The sequence below is a fragment of the Anabrus simplex genome, chromosome 10, assembly GCF_040414725.1.
Source record: "Anabrus simplex isolate iqAnaSimp1 chromosome 10, ASM4041472v1, whole genome shotgun sequence".
In the NCBI taxonomy this organism is placed as follows: domain Eukaryota; kingdom Metazoa; phylum Arthropoda; class Insecta; order Orthoptera; family Tettigoniidae; genus Anabrus; species Anabrus simplex.
This window is the reverse complement of record NC_090274.1, coordinates 56,546,543-56,571,374: the sequence shown is the minus strand read 5'-3', so window position 1 is coordinate 56,571,374 and position 24,832 is coordinate 56,546,543. Positions and strand designations below refer to the sequence as shown.

General features: G+C 40.6%; 1 protein-coding gene across 1 annotated transcript in view; it reads left to right on the top strand.

The window, feature by feature from the left end:
* The window catches only part of LOC136882259 (forkhead box protein O), a 635,015-nt gene that overhangs the window by 479,386 nt on the left and 130,797 nt on the right, over positions 1-24,832 (top strand). Inside the window, exon 3 of the mRNA XM_067154809.2 lies at positions 15,857-17,019. Within this exon, the coding sequence (XP_067010910.2) occupies positions 15,896-16,993 (1,098 nt within the window). The 5' untranslated portion in view covers positions 15,857-15,895 and the 3' untranslated portion in view covers positions 16,994-17,019. The remainder of the gene's footprint in view (positions 1-15,856; positions 17,020-24,832) is intronic.

Genomic DNA, 24,832 nt, shown 5'->3' with positions numbered 1-24,832 from the left:
GCCCAGGCGGTCCTGAGGAACGAACATTGGCTGAGTCCTTCATTAGAAGAATATTTTATTGAATTCCTGGTCGCTCAGATATATCGAGTTGCAGACCTTCTAGACCCATACCGACATCGTTCTTCTTCTGCTATCGTTTCTTTGCTTCTTGTGACTGAATTACAGTCGAACCTCGATATCTGTAATCACCGCGGGAGGTGAATTTTATTACGAGTTATCGAAATTTCGAGATATCGATAATTCCCGCCTTTGAGATTTGCACGAAATCGAATCACGTGTAACTAAGGCTTTATACCGTCATAAGTGTTATTTAACTATACACCAGGTGTATGCGTAAGTTTTTGCCGGTTTGTGGTAAATAAAACACGTAATTTTCAAGGGAAATTCATTTTTGTTTATTCAAAATATTGACCATCGGCTTCTACACACTTCCCCCATCTTTTAGGTAAGTAATGAATACCATGCCAGAAAACTGCGTGTCGTTTGCGGAATATCATTCGTCGAGCCATTTTCCAACTTCCTCAAAATTACTGAAGTGCTGCTCCGCGAGCGCGTGCCCCATTAATGCGAAGAGGTGATTGCCAGATGGTGCCAGGTCGGGGCAGTACGGCGGGTGCAGAAGGATGTCCCATGCAAGCGATTTCAAGGTGTCATTCACTGGTTTAGCTGTGTGAGACGGCGTATTGTCGTGTAACGAAATCACTTTGCCATGTCCTCTGGCCCATTCCGGTCGTTTTTCGATCAATGCGTGATTTAAATTAATCATTCGTTGGCGATAGCGTTGCACATTAACGGTTTCGCCGGGCTTCAAGAGTATTCGCACTTTTGCGGTCTACCACAGCGCGCTCTATCTTTCACATTGGAATCACCACGTTTAAATTGTCTCACATGTTCTAATCGATGGAGCGTGTTCACCATATGTTTCTACCGCCAAACGATGACTTTCCAAAGCCTTTTTCTTTTGTTTAAAAGAGAAAAGCAATGCGTGGCACAACTGATCTTTTTCAGGAACAAACGTCGACATGATCACTGTACGATACGAACACAGACGGACTCAACTTGTGTGTTTTGGTAGGGTAATGTCAGACGAACAAACTGACGTATGTATCAAATTCATACGCTGCGTACTGTTCGCTGGCGCCATCTCTTAGTGAAAGCGGAAACTCGAAGTATTTTTTTTTCATTTTAATTACAACACTTATTATAGCAATTTGTTGAAGACCGAATACGTACAAGAGAGGAACATGAAACATACCTCCGTTATCAACTTGGAAAAAAATACATTGATTTTCATCCTCAAGCTTTTCTTTCACATAGGTTTCAACAACAATTATTGCTGTAAAACATTTATATTCGACTGACTCTGTAGGTAATACCTAAAGCCCGGATTTTCATGCGGTAATAGGTTAGATTGCAAACTAATTTGGTTATTAGGAAATGTCGGCCACCCGCTTTTCCATATTGTAGAAAGAGTAACATAAATTATAGGGGTTCTGATGGGCCGTACCCCTAATGTTTATGCAAACCCCATGGCATGGTGGTTGTGAAGGTAGACTATACTTGCTTCTCGCTTCAGTAAGTTTGCATTCTAACCTATTAATGCATAAAATTCCGGGCTCTAGTAATATCGAAGGATAGTCGTTGCACTTTACGCCTGGTCTGGTGACGATCTAGGAGAAGGTTCATACATCTCCAACACACCAGGGGTGAGCAAGATATGTCGCTATATAAAAATACGGAAGTCTGATGGGAAGATACACCGCAGTACGTTAAGTAACAATATCACACGAACATTGAATTCTGTACTTTACAGTTAATGTTGTAAAATATTCGAGTTACAGAATATTTTCGGCGTATATGGAGGAAACGTTTGCTTCGAGAAATGGAGAAATTAGTGTAATCAGATTTCGAGAAATACAGAAATAAATGCACATAACAGACGGCATGGAAACTGAAATTATTTCAAGGTATTGGAAATTCGAGTAACGGATGTTCGACTGTAATTCTTTAGGGTAACCCTGAAAATGTCACCAGAGGTCTTTAACATGGGAACAACAACATGACATAGTATGCAGACATGTTCTCGCGCATTCAAGAAGTCGAGTATGTTAACTGGGGTCGAACTCGTTGACACTCTTAACACTCATCCACGTGGCAAGCATAACATTGAATATAATACTCAAGCTTTCTTGTACATAATTCATGAGATCTCCTAAGTTTAGCAACGTTGGATGAGGTGACCACTTGGATGGGCAACCTTCATAGTATTGGGAAAGACAGTAGGGGGGCTGACCTAAGTCCAAGCTCAGTCCGGTGATATTTGAAGGTCCTCAGCTGCATCCGCCTCATGCCGGTAAATTTAACTACAAATGAACAAAATTCCGGCATCTTGGCATCTCCGATAACTGTTAAAGTAGTTTTATTTTACTATATATATATATATTGTGATCATAGCCAGGGTACATGTGGTTTAATGCCACATTTGATATTGTCATCATTAAAGCCCGGATTTTCATGCGGTAGTAGGTTAGATTGCAAACTAATTTGGTTAGTAGGAAATGTCGGCCACCCGCTCTTCCATAATGTAGAAAGAGTAACATAAATTATAGGGGTTCTGATGGGCCGTACCCCTAATGTTTATGCAAACCCCATAGCATAATGGTTGTGAAGGTAGACTATACTTGCTTCTCGCTTCAGTAAGTTTGCATTCTAACCTATTAATGCATAAAATTCCGGGCTCTAGTCATCATAGTGACGCGACGTCCATTTTTATGTAGCCACAGGACGTCGATTTTTCTGTGATTTGAATGTTGAAATAATTTCTTATTAGACAAATTAGGGGTCCCCATACTATGAAAAACGTAGATTTGAGCAGTTTTCTCAATAATGCCAAAAGTTGAAGAGCTAAAGGTTCCGGAAAGATTTGAAATTGTCAGTCTTAGATAGCTCTATCAAAAAAAAAAGTCGAAAACCACTTCGGATCTAAATTCATTTCCGGAAAAACAGCCTAAAATCGCTTGTTCTTTTATTCGGTTTTTTAAATTCAAGTCAAGCCAAATTAATTTATTTATATAATTCTTTCTGCAATGTGTTCCTTGGCGTTCTTCATGCGTTTTTTGATTTTTGAAAAAATGTCCACACCGAATGTTTTTATAAGGGCTTAAGTGAAAATCTGTATTAACTCACATTAGTGCTCGTAATGGTAGAAAAAGGCAAATTGCTAATCTAATCGACCGGATAACGATGATTAAGAAAATTTTTAAATTTTTATGTATAAATAAAGAATATATTCTCATACTTTATTACATTTTATTTATCTACATTTCGTAGCTCATATCCCTAGGATATTTTCAACATTGAGTTGCTTACCTGATGGGCTAGAATTGTGGATTTTTGTGTGATTTTTGATATTGTGTATCCACGGAACATCTGGTTTTACCTACTTTGTTGATATCGTTGTTATGACCAATTCGCCTCCATTCCAACATGGGATTTGATATCGTAATCATTCCGCATCTCAGAGACATAAATTATGATACAGTATTTTCCACATCCATTATGTAGGAATCGAGCTGTGACCACATTGTTGTGAATCCAATGGTATTCACACTCGACTTTCATGATCGCAGTTCAGGCTGAGTCTTGAGAGAAAGAGATGTGAGTTAGGGGAGCAGGAAAAAGGATAAAAGAGGGGCATACTAAGTATCATTTCTGTACTCAAATCTTGGAATCTCTGATTTATTCCAATATCTTCTCTTCCGATGTAGGACTGCTACTATCTATCAATATGCAAGGGGAAGTAAGAGCATTTTCCAAGGAAACTTATTGTGTTTGAAAAGATCGGCAGCAGAATCAGTTAATAGGAATGCAGCAACAGCAGCAGTCAGCGGAATGCTAGGAGATTATCTCCGTTGATGGAGGAGGGGGGCCACCATAAAGTAGATAGACTGCGATAAGGAAGAGAAACTTCTTGGTAACTACGGCAGGACTAATGTAATCAATGTGAAAGTTTTTTTTGGAGAGATTTAACGGGACTTCATTTTCTTTATACTCCCAATGATCGGCTCGCATGTACACCAGGGAGCACGTTGTTCACCATGCAAGTAATATTGGGATAATCGAATATTTATAATAATCGAATAACCTCCATCGAATTATTTAGATAATCGAATAAAATAATCGAACATAGAAATAAATAATAGAAAAAATAATTGAATGGAAAAATTCACTGTTCGATTGCCTCATTGATTCGAATGAATAATCGAAAAATAATCGAATGGAAAATATAATCGAATAAACTATTATTTTGTATTTGATTATCCCATCACTACACGCAAGGTATTCTGTGACCTCTTCGAAATGGGTGCGAACAGAAAAGATGGAGATAGACGAAGAAAATGAAGAGTGAATAGAGTTATCTTCGTTAGATACTAATAAAGTCTGTCTTTTTGTTCCGGATAGGCTCGAAAACTACTTGAGCGATTAACCGGAAATTTGGGGAGAATATAGCTTGGAATTCTCAGTCATACAAGGGATACTTTTGATTTTAATATATTTCACCGTTTCGAACCAGTGCGGGAATTTCTGGCTTTAAATCAACTAAAGTAACAGGTAAAAGGGTAGGTCCTATCGAAAAATTAAGTTCACCACGTGACCTTGAAATGGATTTTTTTTTTACAAGAAACGTCATATGCATTTTCTTCGTAACTCTGTTTTCGCCTTCACTAATCAATCAGCCACTCATTTTGTACGGAAGTCGTTGTTCGTTTGTTATCAGGCCAGCTGAAAAATGAGTGCGCCATTCCGCGGAAAGATTTTTGGGGTTGTATTGTTGAGAGTGCTAAATCCCACCTGGTGGCCATGATCATTAAGGCGTTAAAGACTAAACGGTCCGACACCGAGGTTAGCCGGTTCGAGTCTCGTTGTTTGAAAATATATTCACCATCAGAATGTTGCCCGGTAGAGTAGGGGAGGTGGTGGTATAAAATTTATAATCACTTGATTGCGTGCGAAAAGCCTGGATTAAATTCCAAACTTCTCCGCAGTGCTCATATGGAGTGAGGGCATATGATGCTGTTGATAGTGATTCGTCCGTCGGATGGGGACGTTAAGCCTTGAGCAGACCCCTTGGTGCTATTCGACAGGAGTAGGCTATGTGCCGGCACCGGGTTTCACCCTCTTCCTTCCTACTATCATATATCACGCCATTCATTTCATCTCATTAACTCCTCTGATGAGGTTGACGTCAGGAAGGGCATCCGGTCATAAAAACCCGCCACGACGGATCCATCTCACGTCATACCCGACCCCGTAGAGAAACGGGACACGGGTTTGACAAACGTTGTTGGGAGTACTAAGTGTGCTCATCAATATTTGAGAACTGCTGTGGGCCGTACTTCGTTTGTTCATCCATTATCATTATCATCGACATCGTATTATACACTGACTGACAGAGCAAATGCAACACCAAGAAGGAGTGGTCAGAACTTTATGCCAATTGCAGGGTAGACTGACGTCACTGAGGTATGCTCATGATGTGAAATGCGCCGCTGTGCTGCGCACGTGGCGAACGATAAATGGGACACGGCGTTGGCGAATGGCCCACTTCGTACCGTGATTTCTCAGCCGACAGTCATTGTAGAACGTGTTGTCGTGTGCCACAGGACACGTGTATAGCTAAGAATGCCAGGCCGCCGTCAACGGAGGCATTTCCAGCAGACAGACGACTTTTCGAGGGGTATGGTGATCGGGCTGAGAAGGGCAGGTTGGTCGCTTCGTCAAATCGCAGCCGATACCCATAGGGATGTGTCCACGGTGCAGCGCATGTGGAGAAGATGGTTGGCGCAGGGACATGTGGCACGTGCGAGGGGTCCAGGCGCAGCCCGAGTGACGTCAGCACGCGAGGATCGGCGCATCCGCCGCCAAGCGGTGGCAGACCCGCACGCCACGTCAACCGCCATTCTTCAGCATGTGCAAGACACCCTGGCTGTTCCAATATCAACCAGAACAATTTCCCGTCGATTGGTTGAAGGAGGCCTACACTCCCGGCGTCCGCTCAGAAGACTACCATTGACTCCACAGCATAGACGTGCACGCCTGGCATGGTGCCGGGCTAGAGCGACTTGGATGAGGGAATGGCGGAACGTCGTTTTCTCCGATGAGTCACGCTTCTGTTCTGTCAGTGATAGTCACCGCAGACGAGTGTGGCGTCGGCGTGGAGAAAGGTCAAATCCGGCAGTAACTGTGCAGCGCCCTACCGCTAGACAACACGGCATCATGGTTTGAGGCGCTATTGCGTATGATTCCACGTCACCTCTAGTGCGTATTCAAGGCACGTTAAATGCCCACCGCTACGTGCAGCATGTGCTGCGGCCGGTGGCACTCCCGTACCTTCAGGGGCTGCCCAATGCTCTGTTTCAGCAGGATAATGCCCGCCCACACACTGCTCGCATCTCCCAACAGGCTCTACGAGGTGTACAGATGCTTCCGTGGCCAGCGTACTCTCCGGATCTCTCACCAATCGAACACGTGTGGGATCTCATTGGACGCCGTTTGCAAACTCTGCCCCAGCCTCGTACGGACGACTAACTGTGGCAAATGGTTGGCAGAGAATGGAGAACCATCCCTCAGGACACCATCCGCACTCTTATTGACTCTGTACCTCGACGTGTTTCTGCGTGCATCGCCGCTCGCGGTGGTCCTACATCCTACTGAGTCGATGCCGTGCGCATTGTGTAACCTGCATATCGGTTTGAAATAAACATCAATTATTCGTCCGTGCCGTCTCTGTTTTTTCCCCAACTTTCATCCCTTTCGAACCACTCCTTCTTGGTGTTGCATTTGCTCTGTCAGTCAGTGTATTTCTATTCCGTGTTTCTATATTTTAAATATTGTGTAGCTTTAGGATTCATATTTAGTGATTTTATCATTCACATTATATTTTGCCTCATTAAGTACTTTATTCCTTGCCCACAGATTCGTACAAAGAACTTCTTATTATTATTATTATTATTATGTCCGGCTCCATGGCTAAATGGTTAGCGTACTGGCTTTTGATCAGAGGGTCTCGGGTTCGATTCCCGATCGGGTCGGCGATTTTAACCTTAATTGGTTAATTCCATTGTCTCAGAGGCTGTGTGTGTGCGTGTGGCGTATTCAGCATTAGAAATCATCCTAGGTAGGGCCCTCATATTCACAGACATGCAAGTCGCCTAATAGGCCGTCTACTAGAAAAAGACCCGCACCAGGCCTCTTCGGAGGTCATACGCCATTATTATTATTATTATTATAGCTGCCTCTGTGGATCCGTGGTAGAGTGTCGGCCTCCGAATCCCAAGATAGCGAGTTCAAACCCGGCAGAGGTAGTCGGATTGTTGAAGGGCGGAAAAAAGTCCATTCGACACTCCATGTCGTACGATGTCGGCATGTAAAAGATCTCTGGTGATACATTTGGTATTTACCCGACACAATTCATTAAATCTCAACCATAGACGCCCAAAAGAGATCCGGTTTACTCTGTCTGCCATCTAGCGGACCTAGAGTAAAACGGAACGTCGAAATTGACGAGCAGGCAGCCAGATGGCGTCAAATTTAAATGTCTGCACACGGTAGCTGAGGCCATACGATTATTATTACTTATTATTATTAATATTATTATTATTATGCGTGAATGGTCCCTTTCGGAACAAACGAAGCTTTATTTATAATTTCGTTTGCGGACAACCCAGGATGTTTTCATCTGCTCACTGAAGATCCACTTCCTTTCTTCCGTCCACTTGGTATCCGCTATATTGGTACTTCTTTCTCTGGAGTAAGTTCCCACTTGTCAATTTTCTTTCTATTTAGTTTCGATTCAGAATTTTTTTTTTCAGGTTGAATTTGTGCGTTCTTCATGTCCGTTTTTGTGTGTTGTGTCCAAGAATTTTTTTTCAGTTTATCAACTCCTTCCTTCAAGAATTTGGTGGGTTAGTCTGGTTTCTGTAGGCCTCTTAGCATGTCCATAACATTTTAGCCTTCTATTCCTGAGGTCTGCCGCAGTATTAGATAATTGTTCTGTGGATTTCCGGGATTGTAGGAGGTACTTTTCCTCCGTTTGTCTTGGTCCTAAAATTTTCCTCATGCTTTTTCGCTCTTCTTTTAGGATATTTTCGAGTTCTCCCTTTTTATGAAGCGTTATTTAGAGTTTCCCCTTCAGTAATGAATGAGCCATTCGTTTCGTACGGAAGTCACTTATTATTATTATTATTATTATTATTATTATTACTATTACTATTATTATTATTATTATTATTATTATTATTATTATTATTATTATTATTATTATTATTATTATTATTATCTTTGTTCGTTTCGGCTTGCTAAGAACCATTTTATTTCAACTGTGTTCTTTGGGCTTTGATCTTTGCCCAGTTCTCCTTCATTCATTGCCGGTTTTGCTCTTTTCTTTCCTCCCTCCACGTCTTTCGCGTCTTCATTTTTGGCCTTTCTTGAAAACCCTGGTGGTCTTTTAGGTTCCTTCTGAGTTGGTTACGTTCTTGTATATCTTCATTAGTGATCCCCATCTCCTGCAGGTCCCTCTGCACCTCCTTTAACCAAGTTGGCTGGGTCATCATATCTCTAAAATAGGTTTTTTTTTCGTGTGGCTATTTCTAGCCGAGTGCAGCCCTTGTAAGGCAGACCCTCCGATGAGGGTGGGCGGCATCTGCCATTTGTAGGTAACTGCGTGTTATTGTAGTGGAGGATAGTGTTATGTTGGGTGTGTGAGTTGCAGGGATGTTGGGGACAGCACAAACACCCAGCCCCCGGGCCATTGGAATAAACCAATTAAGGTTAAAATCCACGACCCGGCCGGGAATCGAACCCGGGACCCTCTGAACCAAAGGCCAGTACGCTGACCATTCAGCCAACGAGTCGGACTCTAAAATAGGTAAAGAACTGGTTCGATCATCGTCTGGGTTTCAGTCTTAACAAGTGGCCATAAAATGCAATTCTTCTTCTCCCCATGACATCAGTGATTTTCTCGACATGATTATACAACTCATGGTTATGCCGATGTCTATATTCATCTTTGTCTTTAATTAGACCAAGAATTTTCCTTAAGATCTTTCTTTCTTTAATTTCCATTTTTATAAGGCCTTTCTTGTTCACAGCAAGGCATTCCGCTGCAAACAAAGCCTCTGGTATTATGACACTGCAGTAATGTCTGGGTTTTGCCTTCAAGGATATGTACTACATCTTGTAAACGTCTTTGGTCAGCTGATAAGCCATTTCCATTTTATTCATGCGTGACGCGAAAGCTTCTTTTTCAGACATGTTTGGGCTCTGTCCAGTCGCCAAGATATTTAAACTTATCTGTCCATTTGATTTCCCCCTGGAGCTCTCTTGGTACTGGCTTGATGTTAGTTAAGAATTGCGTTTACTCCAGAGAGATCCGGAGGCCTGCATTTTCCGCCTGTGTCTTGAGGTGATTAATTTGCTTTGCAGCCATGTATAAAGAATCAGAGAAAATTGCTAAAACATCTGCAAAAGCTAGGCAATCAATAGAAATGTTCATGTTCTTGTAACCCCTGCTCACGCCATTTTGGAGCCCATGGCTGTTAATATCTTTGCGGCATTCACGGATGACTTCAAGGACGTATTATTATTATTATTATTATTATTATTATTATTATTATTATGATTATTATTATTATTATTATTATTAAGTCGACTGGGCCACCTGAGGACCGCGGTGTTCAACTTTCCGCTTAGAAAGGGACTTGGCGTCCGTCCAATACTCGCGCATTCTCTGGCTATGTTTCTCCCTTCTTTCCTTAGCCCAGAGGGCGCCTGTTTTCTTACAAGGTGGTCTGTTCTGAAACCTCCTCTGTTTGATTATGCGATTATTCCTTAGAGAGCTGTTCGGTTTTCTGATGTCGTTTTCAGTTACTCCCAGTTCCTGTATGTCTTTCACCACTTCTGTTAGCCGTGGTGTCTCTATCTTCCTGTTCTTCCAGTAGTTAAGATGCCGGTAGATCATCCTATTGTCGCGGCCACCAAATTACGCTGAGAAATTACGCTGTTGCCAAGGTTATGTAGCAACTGGCGAAGAAATGTCTAATACTGAACACATAATTTCGGAGCCCCTAAGATTTACCTTTACTGATGAGTAGAGGCATGATTTTTTCGCTTTAACGATAAGCATGACAAAAAATATTTTGAAGCGATTTTGAGATATCTTAAAGAATCATATGATTCTGGTTACGAAATCAGTGACTTTTTTTTCGCGACAATGCCAGTTTAAAGCGAAATGCACTTATTTTGCGATAAGTGCGAAAATGCAGCGAAATTCATTGAAAATAACGATCTTGAAATTGTATGCCAATATCTCGTGTATGAAGAGAAACAGATGACAGAATAACGACTTCTCAATTCGACAGAAGTACAGTATTCCTTCGTATTAATTAAAATTGTAAAATCCCTTAGTGGTATGGCATTATACAGTAGAGTGACAGCTGCGGCCATATATAGTGTTAGGGCAATTTGTTATTAATCTTGATTAGGCCTATATTATAGTTCTAATCAATATTGCATAAGGCATAATTAATGATTATCCATTTTGTTTCTCTTTATTTATGTAGCTATCTTTCACATAAATAATTCCCAAATCTCACGAAATAAACATTTTATGAATAATTTTACTAAACGATTAAAGCGAAATTAAACCGATAAGGTCAGCCCTATTTCGCGATGTAATGCGAAACATTGTTTTTTTTCGCGAAATCGAACATAAATTAATGCGAAAAAATCATGCGTCTACCGATGGGAATAAAATAAAATCACAGATCAGGACTATAAGGTGGATGAGGTACACAGGTAGTGTTGAATCGAACCAGAAACTGCTTGCCATGATGAATTCGCCACCCAGTCCGAGAAAGCTCCGGTCGTTTCTTTGCAATGTGCTTGCTCAGTGAAGTCAATACTGACCTGTAGTAAAAGTAGTGTGAGGGGGAACTGCATACTGGTAAATCATTCCATTACAGTCGAAAATTGTCATCACCATCAGTTTCCCTGCAGATGGAACAATTTTTGCCTTTTCTTTTTGCCGATTTTCACACTGTGCTGGCTAGTTTTCCTTCAGGATCATAATGATGTATCAGCTTTTCGTAAGTTTCAGTGGCTGTATGGTTTAAACAAAAACGGAATTAGATTGCGCTGTACTGATCCTCTAGCGTCACCTCCATTGTCTGGTATGCGAAATGCACGTTGCGTCTACAAAATAGAGCATTACCTCCAACCTACTGATACGAGAGTGCTGCCGTCTACGGATATTACACATAAAAACCCGCTCTTTTCAAATATTTATGTTACAGATTGGAAACTTATCACGGAAGCTACAGGAAAAATTCAGTGTCAGTCTTTGTTGATCAGCCTTCATATTATGTGAGGAACACCAGGATCTGTGATTAGTACCATTATATGAATTCCACCGAAGCGTTGAGGGCGGGGGGGGGGGGGGGAATTCGTCTGCTCGGAGTAATGTCCATGTGCACGAGTAGTACCATTATGTGTGAAGCACCATAGGTTTTTGTTACATGTGAGTGGTGCCATTGTATTTGACATACCATGGCTCTACATTACCTGTGATTAATACCACCAGGCCAGGACCACCATGGTTCTGCTTAATTACTGATTTGTACCGTTATGAGGGACCAGCGACCTGGATTAGATAATAAACATCATTCCAGTAATTGAGACTATTCGGAGATAGTGAGATCGAACCCCACTCTCGGTAGCTCTGAAAATGGTTTTCCATGGTTTCTCATTTTTATACCAGACATATGCTGTGGCTGTACCTCAATTAAGGCCACGTCTGCTTCCTTCCCACCCCCAGCCTTTTTTCTGTCCCATCGTCAAGACCTATGTGTGTCGGTGCGACGTAAAGCAACTTGTAAATTGTATCTTCTTTCACGATCATTTTCATCATCATTATTCTTAATAGATTTTAATCAGTGGATAGAGTTTGAAGTTTTAATTTTCATTTCGTTGCACCTCGTACCATTAGGAACCGATGACCTAGCTGGAAGGCCCCTTTAAAAAACAAACAATATCATCATCATCATCATCATCATCATCATCACTAAAGTCCGGATTATTAGGTGCTGATAGGTTAGAATGCAAGCTTACTTAAGCCAGTACCCTACACTGTACAACGGTTATGTTATGAGATTTGCATAGATGTTAGGGGTACAGCCAATAGAACTCCCTGAATTTATGCTACTCTTCCTATATTATGGTACAACGGGTTGCATGTCACTTCCTAAAAACCAAATTACTTTGCATTCTAACCTGCTACCACCTACAAATCCGAGGTATAATAATAATCATCATCATCATCATCACACTCATTTTTCTTTCCATTTATCGTAACTCTTTATCTTCTCAGTGGGCGGAGTGAAAGGTCCATTATCTATAACTCCCACCCTTGTATGTCGTAAGAAGCTACTAAGTGGAGAAGAACCAGATAATATGTACTAACTCTCTCGTCTTATACGCCCAAAAACATATCCATGAGTCTGCTGTTTTTCGTCTGGAGGAATCAATGTACTCGAGCGATATTTTTTTCTTCCTACAAGTAGCACATCACAGTAAAAACAGTTCAACATTCATTGAACAGCAATGGAAAGAATACATCGCCAGTGTCAACCTAAGGATTGCTTCCAGATTTATGCAGCAAAAGAATTCCCGTATGGATTTCATGGCAGTTAATGAGTTAAACCTAAAGTTACTTGTGTTCTGTCTCCAAAAGTACGGTAACGTAAAGTTCCTTGTACTATAAATAGTAAAAGGGAAATTAAGGTCGAAATCATGCACTTAAGGTAATTAGCAGGCAGTAGGCGGGGGGGGGGGGGAATTGGATTTAGACTATAAATCCCGATTCTGAAGGACACATTGTAGAGGGAACTTTTGATGGTAGCGACCATCTTAACGGCCTTTCTCTCTTCGTTCCTCTTCCTCTGGACAAAGTTTTATACCTCCTCCAACTGTTAAGCTCTCTTCTTTTTTTTATGGCCCTCTTGGATTTGAATCTTTGAAGATTTCGCGATTGGCCGACTGTTTCCTGGTTGGTGAGCTCCTAGAAGCGGCGCCAAGCGCCCAGACGCGTCGCAGGCAGGCAGGGAGTAGAGAGGGAGTTTCGCCGCCAACTTGAAAGAGAATGATGAATTGGAATCTTTATACCTCTCCGACTTACCTCTTACCTACTGTACATTTAATTAAGACTAAAATGTGCCGACCTCATTTTCTAAGAAAAGGTATTTGACATAACTGCTCTCGAGAGAGGTTGTTTACACAACTTTTAATAAGTGACGTCTTTATTACTGTAACCTTATAAAGTCTAACTCTCGTCTGCAAAGACCTCAGACACGCCCTTCGTTTATCGGACGATAGCTTATTATTATTATTATTATTATTATTATTATTATTATTATTATTATTATTATTATTATTATTATTATTTTTATTATTGAATATTTACGATCGCATTGTAATCGAAACCGACTTTCAGCCTATTAGGTCTTGTTACGTACATTTAGTACTTGTAGAAGAGATATTAAGTACAGAACAAAATGGCCAGCCGGACACCAGTGGGATCCAAACCCACAACCTCTCAATTTCGCGTCGGTTGCTGTACCAATGGAGCTATGGTTGCCTAGGTCATCCTTGTTCTGTTGGAAAGGATCTAAGCTACAGGTCTGGCACTACTGCAATCACAGCGTACTGTAGACTCGGCGAATTGTAGTAAAGTTGATAGTTACCGGACTGTCCCTTGCGTCAGTTTCAAGAAACAAGTATCGTATTTTAAACTGTACCTCCCCGTACATTTCAAATGAATTGCTGTGATTTCGCAGCAGATGACCCACAGAGAAGCTGTCGGAATAACCTTTCTTCCCGGAATCGTCTCAACATGATAATACAAATTATATGTTTCATGGTTCATAATCTCTGATTGTGATTCACACCCCACATTTGAGGTTAAACAGTGTTCCCGGCAGTGTTTAAACATGGCTGGTTGAACAGTGTCTAACTCATAAATAACGTCAATGCCATACTTAGACATTGTTTAAACGTAAACATCGTCTAAACACCGTTTTTTCAATCGGCCCAAGTAGTAAGGGAAGCCCTGAAATCAATGGTAAGGACTTAAGTCCTTCTGTACATGTATAATGGGACATATAATATGCCACGAGAAAGCAAGGAGGACTACAGTGAAAAGAAGAATGGGAAAGGCTCCTTCCAAGGTTACGCTTGCGCCTGTAGAGGTGAAACCTCACGACCTGTCCAGACCACATTTTCAAATAGGGGCTGGAGTACGATGTAGACAGGCCGGCGTATGGTAATGTGTCGCAGCTAATGCTGCATGCCAATTTATACTGAAAATTGGTGTGACATCATTATCCAGCGCTGCACTCCGCCGTGTTGATTGTAGATGTAGGTACCACAATAGGTGTTATTGGTGTTTTCCTGAATTTACATATTGTCATCTTTTTTTTTTACATGCATTGATTTTGAGATTCCATCTGCCTAAAGTTTCTGCAAGTATGTTGATCATTCTCTGCATACTTCTGCCTGTTTCTCCTAGTATTAAGTTTACAGATTTTTTTTACACATGTTATTAGGTTGAAAGCAAAAATACACCTCATTCTTAAAATTTACCTGTTCTTTTAATATGTATTTTTCAGTGATGTTCGCAAAATAAAATCATCAAACATTCAGTCGAATGGATTTGTGTGTCATGAAAACTGATACTTGAATGAAGTCAGATGATCGGTTTCATGATGATTTTAAAGGAAAATAACCGATGGCACACTAATTACAAGCTATAAATTTCATTGTTTCTTCCGTATTGGAGTGCAATTATAAGAAATTAATTGACAAGAGGTGCCTTTTCAATGCAATATATCAAGTAAATAATATTACATTGGTCTTGAGACTAGTTTCAGCCATTTAGTGGCCATATTCAGCCACAATAAAAAAAAACAGATCATGCAATAACTGAAACATATTTATATAAGATAAAGACAATGTAGCAGGAATAATTAGAACTAAAGCCCGGATTTTCATGCCGTAACAGGTTAGTTTACAAACTAAATTTGTTTAATAGAAAATGTCGGCCACCCGCTCTTCCATAATGTAGCAAGAGTAACATAAATTATAGGAGTTCTGATGGGCCGTACCCCTAATGTTTATGCAAACCCCATAGCATAATGGTTGTGAAGGTAGGTTATACTTGCTGCTCGCTTCAGAAACTTTGCATTCTAACCTACTAACGCATAAAAATCCGGGCTCTAAGTATAACATTAAAATACATATAACAACAACAATTATGGTTGTGATCTTCTTGTCATAATATGATGTCTTTAAGTTGAGTTAGAACCTCAGGCAATAAAGTAAATCTGGAAATGATATAACCACAATTAGGAGTGAATAAACAAACGGAAAATAAATTTAAAAGGAAGAATTTCTTGAATAAACAAACAGAAAAGAAAGAATTCCTGCAACATTGTCCTTATCTTATATCCATGTTTTAGTTATCACATGATCTGTTTAATTTTTATTGTGGGTGAAGATGGCCACTAAATGGCTGAAACTGGTCCCAAGACTTACGTAATAGTACTTACTTGACATATTCTATTGAAATGTGGACCCTCGTGTCAATTTATTTCTTATTATGGCACACTAGACAGTAAAAAGATCTAAACAGGACTTTAACTGACATTCTAATTGGGTAAAGGTTTGCCATCCCTGGCTTACACTCTGTCATATTCTTTTGCAGTGGGAAATAATTCTAATTTCAGGGTTTGGTTTTCTGTTCCAGAACTCAATCCGGCACAACCTATCGCTGCACAACCGCTTCATGAGGGTGCAGAACGAGGGGACAGGGAAGTCATCTTGGTGGATGATCAACCCTGACGCGAAACCTGGTAAGAGCGCTCGTCGACGGGCGACTTCCATGGAGACGTCCAAGTTTGAGAAGCGGCGTGGTCGTGTTAAGAAGAAGGTGGAGGCTCTACGCAACGGCCTGGCTGCAGATGCCACCCCTAGTCCTAGCTCATCGGTGTCTGAGAGTCTGGATCTCTTCCCAGATTCTCCGATGCATCCAACCACCGGCTTCCAACTCAGCCCTGATTTCCGACCCAGGGCGTCGTCAAACGCTTCTTCAGCCGGGAGGTTGTCTCCAATTCCCGCTATCCTGGGTGTGGAACCTGAGTGGGGTACCTCATCGCCGTACCCCGGTCCCCCAGGGTATGGACCGGAACAGCTCGCCGGTAGCCTTGCAGAGAGTATGAAACTCCACCATAACGACGCGGCATATATTCAGGGTTACGGCGGCAGTCAACCACCGACACCACAGCCGCAGCCTCCACCCCCACCGTACCAACCCCCATTCGAACAGCAGTACGGATCACGTCACACATTACACGCCGCTTCACCCTACGGTCTCCCCCAATGTCACATCCATCGCTTACAACCTTGTTCTTGTCACCTTCAACAACAACACTCACCGGCCGGCATGTCGCCCTCGTATCCACAGTCAGAACCATCTCCAGACCCCATGGGAGGACAGCAACAACAACAACAACAGCAACAGCAGCAACAACAACAACAACAAGGACCAGGTTCGCAGTTCAATCCCCGAGAAAGCCCTCCCACAATCATGGGTCAGCTGATGGGTGCTCTGAACAATAGCACCTTGTTGGATGATTTGAACCTGAACATCGAAACCCTACACGGAGGCTTTGACTGTAATGTTGACGAAGTGATTAAACACGAATTAAGTATGGAAGGAAGTCTGGACTTCAATTTCCCTCACCACCATCATCATCACCACCATCACCACCACCTACCCCAAGGGGGAGGACCAGGAGTTCCAGTTGAACACCAGCAGCACGTTCCGCAACAAGGCGCCACACCCTACACCACCGTGGCGACTGGACCATCATGGGTCCACTAGCGCCGGGCAGCTGCGGCGGCGGCATGGTGAGTTCATCTTATAGCATTATATCTCGTGTAATGTTCATATGCAACTCCATAAAACGTATCTTAGAGTTGATGTTTCGTCGCTCTTTGAACTACAATTGCGTCCTGGTTCGACTCCAAAGTCTAAGTTCATTTATTATTATTAACAATGCCGTGTCACTAAAAAAACCGACCGCTTAAATGCACTCCCAAAAATAGAAAAAGCAAGGGGCCTACCCTAGCTATGTGTAACGGTACGTGACTCAAGAGAGGATTTAACCTAAAGGAGCTCCAAAGGAGTTTTATAAGAAGTCCCACAAACGGAACGGAAGTCGTTCCCCACTATGACTGCTAGTGAGTACCTGGCAATGACTATGTGACTGTGTACATTGTTTCCTATGGAATTTAATTACCTATGAAACCTAATCATTGTGTATTATTGGGCGTATGGCCGTTGGCTGCAATAAATTATTATTAACAATGTCGTAACTACAAAGACGCGCACAGGAGATGCCGTCAACTTTGTACAATGTTTTATTTACAAATTATGGGGTCGATGCTGAAGTAATACACGTTATACACACACACACACACACACACACACACACACATAAACTGCTATCTTGAACAAAACACTGCTATGAAGAAGAAGACTGCCACGTTAGCATGTCATGAGTTCACACACTGAGTTCGACCAGCGACTTTCACTAACAACCCTCGCTAACAGCTCTACACCGTCTCTTTATATACCTTGCCCGGCCAGGCTTCTAGAAGAGTATGACACAACATGTTTTCTTGAATCTTCTCGAGTCTCCAGTAACCTACGTACAAATGAATAGAACATTCTATACAGCTCTAGTGACAAGATGCATTGTTCTGGGTTATTACCATGTCTTACACAACATTACATTGGAGAGAGAGAGAATCCACAAGGGATAGCTGTTCTACCGTACGGTAACAGCATCAAATTATTATCTATTTTCGCACTATTTATCTTAGTATAAAATGAGCTTATATATATTTTTAAAATTTTGAATTTCCCCTGTTGTAGCTCTACAGCTCTCCCCGATCAGGAAAACTTTTTATTTTTCTTTACACATACCGTACAAATGATGATTTACCATTGCCAAAGAATCTCGTAAAACTTCTAAACAAATATCGTTTAGATACGAAACGAGAATACCCAAACGAAGGAAGAAATTCATTGAAAATTTTGTGACAGATCCTCGCGCACCGAAGAGTAACCAAATCACTTCCCAGCAAATGGCGGGTAATAATAAATTATATACTATTAATTACGTGTTCTTACATTAAATAAACTCTTATTAATATACATACAGCAGATGTATCGTGACATAACCTCACATGTTTTGTTACACAAGACAGATCATACAACACACAAATAATAACTGATACGACCACAATTTATACCAAATCAAGTCCGTACATAATTACGTAAATAATAAAATAATAATAATAATAGACGTAAACTACTTCATAGCCACACCTCACAAGTAATAATAATAACAATAATAATAAAAACAACAATAATAATAATATCGCCTACTAACCGAGCTCGATATTTCCAATATTTACCCATGGGTTTAGAGAATTGTTTCCAGGTTATGCTAGTCCATTACACTTGCGTCAACAAATACATCGCAATTGGGAAATATCCCGGTGGCAATGATAACTTACTGTAGTATGATAATAAAGTAAAGTTAAAACACAGTTACCCCAAAACAACAACAAGAGTACAACAAGCAATTCCATGGACAGAAAATATTACAAGAAATATATACTACTGGTTTAGCATTCTCTATCCTGCATCATCATATACAAATTCACACGCGACTTAATTATTTCCAGTACATAGCACTACAGCTTCCGCCTCTGTGGTACGGGTTAGCGTGATTAGCTGCCATTCCCGGAGTCCCGAGTTCGATTCCCGAGTCTGCTACGAAATTTGAAAAGTGGAACGAGGGCCGGAACGGGGTCCACTCAGCCTCGGGAGGTCAACTGAGTAGAGGTAGGTTCGAATCCCATCTCAGCCAACCTGGAAGTGGTTTTCCGTGGCTTCCCACTTCTCCTCCAGGCAGATGTCGGGATGGTACCTAACTTAAGGCCACGGCCGCTTCCTTCCGTCTTCCTTGTCTATCCCTTCCAATTTTCCCATCCCCAACACAAGGCCCCTGTTCAGATTAGCAGGGGAGGCAGCCTGGGTGAGGTACTGGTCCTCCTTTCCAGTTGTATGCCCCGACCCAAACGTCTCGCGCTCCAGGACACTGCCCTTGAGGCGGTTGAAGTTGGATCCCTCGCTGAGTCCGAGGGAAAAGCCGACCTTAGAGGGTAAATAAATTAAGAAAGAAAGAATTATTATTATTATTATTATTATTATTATTATTATTATTATTATTATTATTATTATTATTATTATTATTATTATTATTATTATTGTTTTCGAATGGGTCTACTATGGACCACGTTAAGCATCATTCATTTACGGTTCTTCCTCTTTCGATCGGCCCAGTAGTTCTTCATCCTTTCGGAGTGGGCTTCTTTACTGTCTCGTGACCAGTTGTTGCCGGTCCGTTTTTTGCTACTTTAATCTTGGAATCCCTTAATTTTGTTGATGATTTTTCTGTATTCCTGTCTGTTGTATACTGCCTGCTGTGATATATTATTTTCCTCCATATCCTCCTTGACCCCTTTAAGCCAGCTAGTTTGTGTCTTCCTGTTCTCCATGAATTCCAGAATTCGCTTGGCTTTTCTCTCTGGTGGCATTCTTTTAATGTGTCCGTAGAAGCAGAGTCTTCTCTACTTGAAGGATGTTGTGATTTTTTCGGTCCTTTTGTATAGTTCCTCATTTGGTCGCAGTCTAAATTTTTGACCCACTTTCCTGGGCCCTAGTATCTTCCTCAAGATCTTCCTTTCTGTCTTTTCAATGTTTTCTAGTAAGCCCTTCCTGTTCAGTAGAATACATTCGATCGCATATAGACTTTCTGGTTTGATGACAGTGTTGTAATGTCTGATTTTTGCAGTGAATGAAACTGATTTTTTATTGTAGACATTTCGACATAACTGGTATGCTGCTTCCATCTTTCTTGCCCTTTCCTGTAATGCTATTCCTGGTAGTCCTGTTGGGGTTATCCATTCCGCTAGATATTTAAACTTCTGTACTCTTTTAATTGTTCCATATTTGGTGACAATATTTTGTGTCGGATCCTTTTTGTCCTGAATCATTAGTTCCGTCTTTTCGAAGGATATCTGAAGTCCCGTCTTTACAGCAGTCTCTTGAAGTGTTTCAATTTGTACCTTGGCTGTTTCAGTGTCTTCTGCCAGTATTGCCATATCATCTGCGAATGCTAGACAGTCAATTTTGATTCCAGATCTTCCCAGTGATATTCCATTTTCCACCCCTAATTCCGTCAGTCTCTTCCTCCACTTTCTGACCACTTTTTCAAGTATAACATTAAACAGGAGTGGTGAGACCTCGTCCTCTTGTCGGACACCTGTTTCGATCTTGAATGGTTTTGACAACATGCCCATAAACTTAACCTGTGATGTAGTGTCAGTGATGGTTTCTTTGATTAAATTTCTAGTTTTTTTTTATCTATCCCAAACTCTTCTGACGTGTTTATCAAGGTTGCTCTGTCGACTGAATCATAGGCTTTCTTAAAATCCACAAATACAATCACTAGATTTTTGGCTGTGAGTGCACGTAGTTGTATTATGGAGATTAGGTTGAAAATTTGCTCGCTGCATGATCTCCCTTTCCGGAATCCTGCCTGGTATTCACCAAGTTCTTTTTCTATTATCCCTTCAGTCCTGTTTTGTAGTGCCTTGGATAGAATTTTAGAGGCAACTGGTAGCAATCATATTCCTATTATTATTATTATTATTATTATTATTATTATTATTTCTTTCAATCATGTATTCGTTTCATTGCACTGAACTAAGAACCACGATATTTCAACTTTCTCATTCCCCTGGATTTAACATTTGTCCTGTTCTCCCGCATTCATTGTCGATGTTGTTCCTTCCTTTCTTCGCCCCACGCCTTCCCTGATTTGAACATATCTTTTCTTGGAAACTCTTGTCGTCTTGCAATTTCTTCTTAAGTGGGTTGCGCTCCAGGATATCATCATGTGTGATGTCCGCTTGTTGTAGATCTTTCTCTACCTCGCTGAACCAGGCCCCTTTTGTCTTCTTATTTTGCAAGTAGGAGAAGATCCACTTGGTTGACCTTGCAGGGCCCATCCTTCACCTCCGTATCGGTTACCTTTTCCACGTAGAAATAAAGCTCGTGGTTGCGCCATATTTTAAATTCACATTTGTCTTTGATAGGGTCCAAGATTTTCCTCAAAATCTTTCTTTCCTTGATCTAAAGCCTCTCAATAATGCTTTTTGTATCCATCGCAAGGCACTTCACTGCGTAGAGCGCCTCCGGACGCATGACGGTGCGGTAGTGCCGAACCTGATGTTCAAGGATATTGACACCCTTGGTTGGATGGTATGCCATTTCCAATTTATTTATGTGGGACATGAAGGCTTCTTTCTCATATATGTTATCTATCCACTCACCTAGATATTTAAAATTTCCTACCCGTTTGATTTTGCCCTTCTTCTTCTTCTTCTTCTTCTTCTTCTTCTTCTTCTTCTTCGAATAAACCTTTTGAGGGTACCATAAATCAACTGTGGTTACTTTTCTTCGTTTCCAAACTTCCTTCATTTAATGTGAATTTTGTTCCTTTTCCTCTTGACTCAATTTTCTTCCATTTGTTAACTTCTTTCTCTCCTGAAATTCTGCCTTTTGTGTTACTTCTCTGAAACGTGTTCTATTTTCTATCGTACCTATTTTAATTCCAGGCTTTTTCATACCCTTTTCAATTTCAATGAACCACGCTGGCTTGGATTTGTATCTGTTCAATAAGCTGAAGATTTGTTTAGTTAGTCTGTTGTTGTTCATTACAGTTGTCAGTTTTTTAACTTTTAAATATAGCTGTCTGTTTGATCGTAGTCTAAATTCGGCAACGTTGTTGCTTAGAGGTCCCAGTATTTTTCTCAAAATTCTTCTTTTTATTATTTTACTATATATATAATTCGCAATTTTACAATTTACTTTATATACTTCTTCGCTACAATCTACATGGATGAAGCACTATTCAGTACATACGCACATATGATCTATGCATATACTTTTACATACAATATTGAAAAATAAATTTGACAGATATTTTATAGGAAATAAATTGACAATGTATCATTACAATATATCATGCAAATAATAGTTCAGGATGGTTTCTGGAGATGTATTACTTCGTCAGCACTGATCTGAATGGACAGATGGATCATGTAATATATATAAAATAATTTCGTGTGGCTATTTCTAGCCGAGTGCAGCCCTTGTAAGGCAGACCCTCCGATAAGGGTGGGCGGCATATGCCATGTGTAGGTAACTGCGTGTTATTGTGGTGGAGGATAGTGTTATGTGTGGTGTGTGAGTTGCAGGAATGTTGGGGACAGCACAAACACCCAGCACCCGGGCCATTGGAATTAACCAACGAAGGTTAAAATCCCCGACCCGGCCGGGAATCGAACCCGGGACCCTCTGAACTGGAGGCCAGTACGCTGACCATTCAGCCAACGAGTCGGACATGTAATATAATATTATATAAGTATATATATATATATATATATATATATAATTTATTTCTTATAATTGCACTTCAATACGGAACAAATATTTATAGCTTATTATTAAATATTTATAGGGTATTTCCAATACCTAAATAGTTAACCTCCTGAGACCTGGCGTCCTTTTAAAAGGACACTGTTCAAATATGAATCGTTTATTTATATTTATATTTTTTTTAAAATAAAAATTTAGCAAAAGTTTGTGTTAGGAATTTTCGGAAATTCATTCACCTTGGTGTGGTATGATGATCACTGTTAGGGAAGCAAGCACTTTTATGAGATTTGACCAAAAGAAAAATGGTCTGGGCCTCAGGAGGTTAAAATTATAAGTAGACGATTTTCTTTAGTCCTGTGCATATGGTGGACAGTTCATGCCAATAAACTTCCTTACTATAAGGCAAGTCACCACGATTGCTACTTTTTGTAATTCCCTATAATTCAGAGGTTGGAGATTAAGTGCTTCAATGTTCCTGTGTAGTGTCTTTGGTATAATATCAATACATCCAATCTCTACTGCAATGACGACAACATTGTTGAGTTTCCATATGGGTTTTCTGTGGCCAGATCTGTGTACTTGGATATCTTCTCTGTATGTGTTGATTGAAGGTTGTGAGGATCAGGGCAGATGAAATATGAAGCAGATTTTCTTGTTTATATCTACAAAAAGGTATAATATTTTTATCGGTGATGATACTTCTATTCCGGTAAAGTTTGTAATTTTCACTTTCCGAGACTGATTGGGGTTTGTACTTCCAAAATTCTATGTAGTATAATGGATTGGATTGTTTCGTTGGGCTACTTTTTGATGAATACTTTTTTTTTGCAGTTTGGTCATGCCTATACTTGTAGTTTGTATTTGCCATTAATCGACAACCTGAGGTTATTTGCTGGATGGTTTCTGGAGATGGGCCGGGCTGAGTGGCTCAGACGGTAAAGGCGCTGCCCTTCTGACCCCAACTTGGCAGGTTCGATCCTGGCTCAGTCCGGTGGTATTTGAAGGTGGCATGTAAAAGAACTCCTGCGGGACTAAATTCCGGCACCTCAGCGTCTCCGAAAACCGTAAAAGTAGTTAGAGGGATGTAAATGAAATAATATTATTATTGTTTCTGGAGATGTATTACATCATCGGCACTGATCTCAATATACAGATGGATCGTGCAGTAGGCTATATGCTTTCTGTAGTTCCTTGTGGCAATGACTTAATCTTGTACGGCGAACATGAAGCCCTCTGTTTCTTGGTATTTATTACTATTATTTTGATTCGTTATGCCCAACTAAGGAGCGCGTCTCAACTTATTTAGCACAACGTTTCTTCTTGTCTTCCCAAAATCTCTTCACCCTTTCACTGTGCTTCTTTTTGCGTTCTTCCGTCTATCCTGTAGCTTGTCTTTTAGGTTGATCAGCAAATTTGTGTTTGTTTATGAGATTTCTGATTTGTTTCTGTCTCGCAAGATTTCTTCATTTACACCGATTTCCTGGAGATCTTTGTTGATTTCTGTAAGCCAGTTGTTCTGATTTTTAGAGATATCGCAAGATTTAGTATTTTCTTTGTTGGCCTATTGTTATCCATCGTGATCAGGTGACCATAGAACTTTAATCTTCTTTTTATAATGGTGTCTGTGAATTTTTCTGTTACTTGATAGATTACCTGTGATTTCCTTTTCATCTAAATACCATTTTCGCATGTAGGTCCTAGAATTTTCCTGAGAATTTTCCTCTCTTGTTTCCCGATGTTTTTATTTGTGATCTGGCACCAATTATCATAGTTTCTGATGCATAAAGGGCTTGTAGTTTGACAACTGTGTTGTAGTCTCGTAATTTTACGTTTTGGGATATAAAATTTATGTTGTAACTTGTTATTAATATTATTATTAGTTCATTAATCGATACAGAATCTGTGGGCCACGCTTACTCAATTTACCTGCTCTTCTGTCACGCAGACTAATAACCTTCTCTTTACACTCTTGCTAAAGATCCTTTAGTCTTTGGTTTCCTCTTTCCTGTTCCTCTGCCGAGATGTTCCTTGCCTTTTCGTGTTCATCCCTCAATCCTGCTACTTAAATATTTGTCCTAAATATGGTTCTGTCCTGTATCTCTTCTTCCATGGCACCTACTTCTGTTTAGTCCTACTTAGTCT